Raw genomic sequence first — 9,238 nt, 5'->3', positions numbered from 1 at the left:
GGACAAACTTATTTACTAGACTATTAGAACACGGATGGAAGCTCAGGCTGAATCTGATAAGATCTCAAACGAGTTAGGGCATTCTAGTTATGGAACTTATGGAAACTATAAATCATAAACACTGTTATTATTCAATGCTGACATACTATAGTTTAGTTTTTGGTGAGTTAAACAAAAATTGTATACCTACTTAGCTTTTTGAAGAGGTTTCATATAGAGGGAAGTGTATAATTCTGATGTTTTTTCGTCCCGAAATCAAAGAGAGATAAACGTGAAAAAGTTGTCGGTCCCTTGGATTCCCAACTAGGCAGATTCGACTGTGTATAGGAAATAGATAAATTGACGAAACTTAGACAGGTGTAAAAGGAAATATGTAGATAAATTGACGAAACAAGGTACCTACCACTGTTTTAGAAGGTAGGTGTACCTAGCTACCTAGTAGGTAGTTTTTTTTTTCAAAATCATCTCAAAGTTACCGCTTTTATCTTTTGTTTCTACTTTTTATGGTCGGGATTCCATGAGTTTGAATTCAATTTAAGTTGAACTGATTAAGCATTTTGTTTGGTAATTTAGTTCAAGTTTAATGATTGAATTAAGAATTTGATGGGCCAATTTCAATCTTTAATTGGATCGAGCTTTAGCCCGTCAGAAATCGGTTCAACTGAAACTGACTTCAAAACGTTGCGGTCCCAACCATCACTCGAACATTCAAATCTTTCGGGAGACTCGAAATTCAAGTTCCTACGTCCCCCCTAACTTTTGTGCACTTTTTCACCCGTTTTCCCTCTTAGAAATCTAAAATTTTCATCACCACTTTATTAGCTGAATTCCCTTAAGGGATTAGCTATTTTTTTCATTTTTCATTAGTTCTTCTGTTCATCACACCTCGCGCCGTTGGCTACAAAAATTTGACACCATCTTCCCCTATCCTTTTTCGGTGTTGAATTTTTGTAGACGACAAAAACCCTTCTCAATTTAGGGTTCTTCACGGGACCCCTTAGGGGTTCTTCGTGGAACCCTGTATGTATACATATTAGATTTTATTTTTATACATTATAAGCCAAAAAAATATAACGAAAAAAACTTTGAAAAAAATTGAAAAATATACACAATTGCCACCGTAAAAAAAAAAATCATGTTCTTATTTTTACTTTATATTACCTAAGTAATTAGACAGTATTGCAAATTTGATTCAGTAGGACATTTTCTTACAGGAACTAGCAACTTAAATGGCCTAGTCAGCCTAGTGGGTATTACACTAGGCTTGCACACTAGAGGTCCCGGGTTCGATTCCCGAAGTTTTTTCCGCTTTTCTGGGTGCACTCAATCTCGTGAGGACAGTCGAGTAGCGACCAGTTTAGAGGTATTTAGTAATGCTGTGATATCCACAAAAGCCATGAAAAAGCTCTGCTTTACCACAAATAAATATTGACTTGATTAAAATAATAATAATAATAATAATAATGTCATGTGCCCCGGGGGGGATGAAAAACACCCAAATTGATTGGTAGGAAAATATATAGCACTATTTTTTTTTATTTCTCAAATAATACAAAAAACAAAATGCCGAACGAAACATACAAGTAATAATACAAGACAATTAATAGTAGCATACGAGAAAGTCTGTCAAAGAAGGGCCATTTTAAATTGTTACATATTATTATCATTTTCTCTAGACTCTCCCATTTTTTTTTGACTTGGAAAACATTTTAGCAAAAAATAAATAAATAAATAAATTGTCCGGAATTTCGAAAATAAATAAATTATCTATAGGTAGAGGTACGTATTGACCCCAGATTGGGCATGCTACGACACAGGCCACAAGCGTCTAATGTAGCAGTTGTTCCATTGCTACGAAATAAAAACGGCGGTGGAACACTCGTCTTGAAAAAAAAATAAAAAAATTCCTACTTATGTATGTATGAAGTACATTCGAGTAGATATTAAGTTAATCTAGGAGTTGTATTTTATTAACCACACATTTCCATGTGAAATCTATTGCTTACCGTAAAAACCTGTCTTTTTTTCAAGCAATTTAACCTTACTCACGCCAAATTGATAATGAAACCAACGACACGGGAAAATTATTTGGTTAACAAAATACGACACCAACGTTATAGTTTGATTTGAAATATGGCACACAAAGTAAAAGACCAGCCACTCACACTCAGGTAGGCCTGACAGGTACGACTGAAAAAGCCCGTCTGTCAGGTCTACTTGATACCTGATGAGCACACACACTATCAGGTAGACCTGACCAGGTGTACCTGACGACAGGTACACCTGATAATGGCTGGCCTAAGAACGCGAAACAAATTTGAGGTTCTTCTCTCCTCCTTGACTTCCTTATTCTACATAAGTATGTAGTTAGTTTTTTTCTCCTTCTTTTGTCCTCTCATATACTCTTTCTCTTTCTTCTTTTTATCATCTCCCTTTTTGGCATAATTATCATTTTTCTCTTTCTTCATCTTCGTGAATCTCGAGCCATTTTATACATTTCCAAATCTCTTCTTTTTTTGGGACGTCTTTGACACTTTTTCCAGTGAACTACTCACTCAATGAGTCGGATCTTAGAACATGTCACTCACTCTTCAGCTCCCTACAGCTTATAGGGAGTTAGGATCTGACTCATTGACCGAGTGAGTCATTCCTGGCTTCAGAACTTCAATCCTGAAATAGGTAACTCGAAAATCATTCCCCTCCTTTAGAATCTTCATGGGACTTTATCTAAATAGTAAATAGTCCATAACGTCTTTGGTCTCTTTAGAACTTAACTTGTTGCTTCAGAACTTCTTTGGTCGTTTCAGAGAATATAAGGGACAAATAAGAGAATATAAGGGACAAATAAGAGAATATAAGGGACAAATAAGAGAATATAAGGGACAAATAAGAGACGATTTGAGACCAAAGGGGTGGAGATAGATGTTCAGATGAATCAGATGATGTATAAGTACCTTGTTTTATTCTCCTAGGATAGGATTGAAAAGTCCCTCTGCTTGTTTATTTCATCATGTTCTTAAACAATTTGTCTGATTTTGATTGAATTTAGCAAAACATGTTCAATCAGTTCATTTGCACTCTCTGTAGGTACTTAATAGGGATCAAATATCAAATGAGACCTAATTGAATCTGTTGGCAGAAACTTTTCAGTCCTACATTGACAGTCTAAATATAAATAGATCACTTGTAATGTTGTATGTATAAATCTAGGCAATAGAATAGGACCATAATACCCATCTCAAGAATACCCCATTTTTAAAATGGGGTATTCTACATAACTACATGCTATGGATACAATTGTCAAGAGTAGCCTTACCTAAACTCCACATATCTGCTACACAGTCATATCCTATTTCTTGAATCACCTCCGGAGCCATCCAGAAGGGGGTTCCAATCACAGTATTTCTCTTTGCCATTGTGTCAGTCAGTTGTCCAGCCACACCAAAGTCTGCCAGCTTTGCGTGTCCTTCCGTGTTGAGAAGAATATTGCCTGCTTTGATGTCCCTATTTTTTTTTTTTTTTTTTTTTTTTTTTTTTTTTTTTTTTTTTTTTTTTTTTTTGCAAATAACAAATACGTACCTTAATTAGACTTACTTTATCATGGGCACTCGTTGCTATCTTGAAAGCCCAGAAGAGGTTAGGTAGTAGAAGTCCATGATAAAGTAAGTCTAATTAATGTATTGACCGTTGCAATGAACTCTCGAGAATACGTAAAATAGGTACCTGAAAATCCGTTCCTTTTAGAAGTTCTGCTGTCGCTTCCTCTTCTGGTCCATGGCGTCGAGTATCGGCTGTCGCTTCATCTGATAGCGACGTCGAAGCTGTTCTATCTCCCGCTCCATCTCACAGTCCAAGTTGGCCATCCGATGCTGTAGATCATCATAGGAGAGGAACTTGAGGAACTCGAAATCACAGAAGCCGCCGCCGCTCGGCGCCCCTGGCGGTCCGGGGGGGATGTTGCCGCCTGGGGAAACCTGCGAATGAGGGGGGAATTATGGTTTTACTTTCTACTACCATATTTAGTCAAACTTTGAGAGAGAAACCTGTGAATGAGGAGGGGGTTTATAGTTTTACTTTCTATTACAATGTTTGGATGGAACATATATATTTTCATCGTTTTTAGCGCTCGTTTGCCACGCAGAAGGTCCCGGGTTCGAAGCGCTCGTTTGCCATGCAGAAGGTCCGGGTTCGAATCCCACCATCGACAAAAATTAGCACTCGTTTTTCGATTGCAACGGGTTACTTTCTGGAGTTCTCGTGTTCACCCCAGCACCTAAACGGGAAGTATTGTGTCTCCTATCGCCCATCTGGTGAGGGACATACTACGGGATGGGCATGGCAGAAGGTCCCGGGTTCGAATCCCACCATCGACAAAAATTAGCACTCGTTTTTCGATTGCAAATATTTCAACGGGTTACTTTCTGGAGTTCTCGTGTTGACCCCAGCACCTAAATGGGAAGTATTGTGTCTCTTATCGCCCATCTGATGAGGGACATACTACGGGATGGACATCCTACGACACAGACCACAGGAGTCTAATGTAGTAGTTCTCTCATAGCTACGAATAAAAACGGCGGTGAAACACTCATCTTTTTTATTTTATTTTTATTTTTTAAAATAATAACTTCTTTAGACTGGGATCTACAATCTTAATTTACAGTCACATGTGACCTCGGAGACAGGTTCCGAGCAGTCTAATAGCATTCTCCAAGTCTGGTACACACCAGCAACATTTTCATGAAAAACATTTATGCTCAACAATACAGAAGTGTTTTTGCAACATTCCAGCAACATTTTTTATGTCCAGACCTATTTCTGAAACATTTCGCCTTCAGTATGTAATAGATTTTCGATCTTGAAAATTGCTCAACATATGAAATATTTGTTGTGCAACTGTTGCGAAACATATATTACTTTCTATTATTTTTAGTGGGTACTAAGCTTGAGAGTGTCATTGACTTACCTGTATAAACTGGTGAGGTGGGGGAGGAAGCTGATGAGGCACAGGGGCAGGATAGACATGGGGGGTAACCGGGGGTCCCGGGGGGTCTCCAGGGGGCACCCTATGGAGATCACTAGGCGGAGGTGCCCCCGTGTTGGCGTACAGGACGGACGCCCCTGAGATTGCGTTCAGGACTCGTTGCCTCTCGTCTATCGTCTGTTGGGTGAAGTTTGTCTGGTGGGAGATAAGCAGGAAAGATCATTTTTTAGAAATAAAGTATAGGAATATGGCCTAAAAGTACAGGACGGACGCCCCTGAGATTGCGTTCAGGACTCGTTGCCTCTCGTCTATCGTCTGTTGGGTGAAGTTTGTCTGGTGGGAGATAAGTGGGAAAGATCATTTTTAGAAATAAAGTATAGGAATATGGCCTAAAAGCTAATTCCTTTGCATTTGTAAACAACAAGAGACAACATTTTAAAACAAAGTAAGTTGGTTCCAAAACAAATTGAAGTCTCACAGGGAAGCAAACAAACAAATTGGACACAAAGGTGAGAACAAAAGTTTGGCAATGTTTAAGAAATATTGGAATGAATGAAGATATGGTAGAACGAATAAGAAAAATATTTGAAAGAACATGTAGCAAAGTGAAAACCAAAAGTTTAGAGCGCTTGTAAGCGCAAGGACGCGGGTTTGTGATTCCCGCCCGGGGTGGATTTTATCCTCAACAGATAAGGTTCGTTTTCAGAATAGATGGCTTTTTCTTGTTTTCCTTTTCCGTCTCTCTTCGATTTCGAAACAGTTCCCTCTAAACAAACTGAAACCTCTTTAAAAAAAACTTTGGTTGGGTGGAAGACCTTCTTTAGGGGAACCCTGCCACTATAAATAAATCATTTTGGCGTAATAATAATAATAATAATAATGATCTACTACATACCTGGTCGGTGGCAAAATGTGACAGGTCATTCGGAGCGGCATGGGTCGCTGATTTGAGTAGCAACTGTTCGTCCGAGTTTTCCTTTTTGTCGAAATGCTCGAGAAATAGGGGTCGATACTTCTTACCTCCGTTCTGACTGGGGTCTGTGTCGTGTCGCTAGAAACAAGTACAAGTAGAGCTACAATTAAGACTATTTTTGCTAGCGTTGGTGGTTCGAGTCCGCGTCAAGTCATAAAATTTAGCGTAGTGTATTAAGCGGGGAACGACATTTGTGACAAGCATTTATGCTTAACACAATTAAAAATTCCTGTTTATCGACTTACTTTCATTGTAGATTCGTCCTCGCTGTCCGAATTGATGACCATGGTACCCAGTTCTTCACTTAGGGAGTTCTTAGGGTAGCTCCCCGGTACCAGAGTCTTATCGTCGAAATTATTCACCAGGGTTTTGCTGTCGACAGCGTCCGGATCTGAGACTTGATTCACTACCACCGCCTGCAAAATGATAAAAATGTTAGATTAGTGAATGAAATACTATGACACAGACCACATGAATCTAATGCAGCACCTAGTTGTTTCACTGTCACGTTATTAAAAAAAAATAATGAAAAAAAAAAAAAAAAACATTTGCTCTAAGGTCAGTGAAATATTTTTTTTTATTAAAAGAGGTTTGAGCCAGCCTAGTTAGCTTAGTTGGTAGTGCGTCTGCCTTGAAAGCGCTAGGCCGCGGGTTCGATTCCCGCCCGGGGCGGATTTTCTGAGAACGAATGTTCGTTCTCGGAACGGCTGGCTTTCTCCTATCCGGTCTTCCTTCTCTCTTCGATTTCGGGACGATAAGACCATAGCAGTTACAGTTCCCTCTGTCAAACCTCTTTAAAAAAAAAGAGGTTTGATAGAGAGAGCTGTTGTTTCATTGCTACGAAATAAGTACGGCTGTAAAACAACCTTTTTTATAACCCTCTTAAAAAATCCTCTGTAGGTATATTATTGAAGTAAATGAATTTAAGCCGGCGTGAACGACCTGATTTTGCAATGTTAAAACGCCTCATTCGAGGAGAAAAAATAATAAATAAAGAAACATTACCGCCTGCATCTTGGCGCCAGCCAGCTTATTGGTCAGGGTTTCCCGAATCTCCCGCGCCTCCGCAATCAACTGCGCCAGAATGGTCGGGGGCCGCGCGTTCTGAATAATAGAACAGAATAGAATAGAATATACAGGGTGGTCTAGAGTTACCTGACGGTTTTGATTTGCCCATAACTTTGTTATAACTTGTCGTAGCTTGTTAAAATGAACATCACTGAGTTCAGAACAAAATGAGGTTTTATTACAATGTAGTCGTGGACCCCGCAACATTGAGCTTTCGCTGTGGAGGCATTTCTTAAAAGTAGTGGATTTGTGACGAGTGCTCAGATGAAGTTTTGCACCTATTTTGATTTACAACCCTCCTCACCCCATCTTAGCTCGTGCAACTTTTTTTTTATGGAAATATGTTAAAAACAAGGCGTATATTTATTAGACAAGGACTCTGGATGAGTTAACGGGTGCTTTTTATCGAGAAATTCGTGCTATAGCCCAAAAAATGCTGGAGACTGTAAAAAGCTTTTGCACACAGAATACACAAATGTATTCAAAATTAGGTCGATTTATTTTTGACAGATAGACAGGTTCGACTATATAAAAAAATAGTCTTAATAAAAAATAAAAAAACGAACCTGAATAAACTCATGGTTGAGCATTTCACTGGCCGTGGCCCGCTCTTCCGGGTTCTTGACCAGGCAGCGGGATACGAAATCGATAAATTCGGGCGTCCAGACGTCCGGCTCGCGGAAGGAAGGAGGTGGCTTGGTGGGTATCATGAAGATGGCTCGCATCGGGTGAATGTCCCCGTACGGGGGCTTGCCCTCGGCCATTTCAAGTGCTGTGATACCTGAGTAGAGAGACAAGTTTGACTGAGTAAACCGAACTCTTTTCGATGGAGTAGATCCCAACTCCCTTTACTTACCTACAGAAGAAAATATCGTTTTGTTTGCAAATGTAGGGTTATTTGACTGCTAGATCATTTTACCTCTGGCTTCCCAATATTTACCTACAATGTCATTGCTGGCTTCCAAGTTAAGGCGAACTGAGTGCATAGGACTATTTACTGACTTAAGTTCCAAAACAAATTGAAGTCTCACAGGGAAGCAAACAAACAAATTGGACACAAAGGTGAGAACAAAAGTTTGGCAATGTTTAAGAAATTAATATTGGAATGAATGAAGATATGGTAGAACGAATAAGAAAAATATTTGAAGGAACGTGTAGCAAAGTGAAAACCAAAAGTTTAGAGCGCTTGTAAGCGCAAGGACGCGGGTTTGTGATTCCCGCCCGGGGTGGATTTTATCCTCAACAGATAAGGTTCGTTTTCAGAATAGATGGCTTTTTCTTGTTTTCCTTTTCCGTCTCTCTTCGATTTCGAAACAGTTCCCTCGAAACAAACTGAAACCTCTTTAAAAAAAAACTTTGGTTGGGTGGAAGACCTTCTTTAGGGGAACCCTGCCACTATAAATAAATCATTTTGTAATAATAATAATAATAATAATAATGATCTACTACATACCTGGTCGGTGGCAAAATGTGACAGGTCATTCGGAGCGGCATGGGTCGCTGATTTGAGTAGCAACTGTTCGTCCGAGTTTTCCTTTTTGTCGAAATGCTCGAGAAATAGGGGTCGATACTTCTTACCTCCGTTCTGACTGGGGTCTGTGTCGTGTCGCTAGAAACAAGTACAAGTAGAGCTACAATTAAGACTATTTTTGCTAGCGTTGGTGGTTCGAGTCCGCGTCAAGTCATAAAATTTAGCGTAGTGTATTAAGCGGGGAACGACATTTATGACAAGCATTTATGCTTAACACAATTAAAAATTCCTGTTTATCAACTTACTTTCATTGTAGATTCGTCCTCGCTGTCCGAATTGATAACCATAGTACCCAGTTCTTCACTTAGGGAAGTCAATATAAATATTATAAATTCACATTACAAACCCATCAGTGTGTACGGTTGACCTCAAATTGGGATTATGCAAACACTTCAACTGTCAAAAGAGGAAGATTACCTATTTGCACTAACTATGAATTGCATGGTCAAAAGACAAAGCGCCAAATGTCTTCGAGTACCTACTTAAGTATGCGCCAAATACATATCCATAACTTGCACCTCGGTAAGTAAGTACTGGTACATACATCTTACATACCTAACTTAAGTATTTTAAGTGTCTCCATCGTCCATGCATGGATCTATGCGCTTCTATAAAACCGCGAAACAGAATAACCTGGCCGGTCTGAGAACGTTTAAATTTTTTTTTTTTTTTAGGAACCGTTCTA

General features: G+C 39.2%; 1 protein-coding gene across 2 annotated transcripts in view; it reads right to left on the bottom strand.

Moving 5' to 3' along the window:
* Positions 1–3,722: 3,722 nt before the first annotated feature.
* The window catches only part of LOC103509589 (serine/threonine-protein kinase 3), a 16,296-nt gene continuing 10,780 nt past the window's right edge, over positions 3,723–9,238 (bottom strand). The window contains exons 6-11 of one of the 2 annotated variants that reach the window (XM_026823877.1): positions 6,960–7,058; positions 6,200–6,370; positions 5,877–6,032; positions 5,262–5,314; positions 4,964–5,123; positions 3,723–3,974 (exon numbers count right to left, since the gene is read on the bottom strand). In XM_026823877.1, the coding sequence (XP_026679678.1) occupies positions 3,741–3,974; positions 4,964–5,123; positions 5,262–5,314; positions 5,877–6,032; positions 6,200–6,370; positions 6,960–7,058 (873 nt within the window). In that variant the 3' untranslated portion in view covers positions 3,723–3,740. Of the gene's footprint in view, positions 3,975–4,963; positions 5,177–5,261; positions 5,315–5,876; positions 6,033–6,199; positions 6,371–6,959; positions 7,059–9,238 lie in introns of both variants that reach the window. The other variant, XM_026823876.1, reaches the window with a different exon arrangement.

The sequence above is a fragment of the Diaphorina citri genome, unplaced genomic scaffold, assembly GCF_000475195.1.
Source record: "Diaphorina citri unplaced genomic scaffold, Diaci psyllid genome assembly version 1.1 scaffold512, whole genome shotgun sequence".
Lineage (NCBI taxonomy): Eukaryota > Metazoa > Arthropoda > Insecta > Hemiptera > Psyllidae > Diaphorina > Diaphorina citri.
This window is presented reverse-complemented; position numbering and strand designations above follow the sequence as displayed.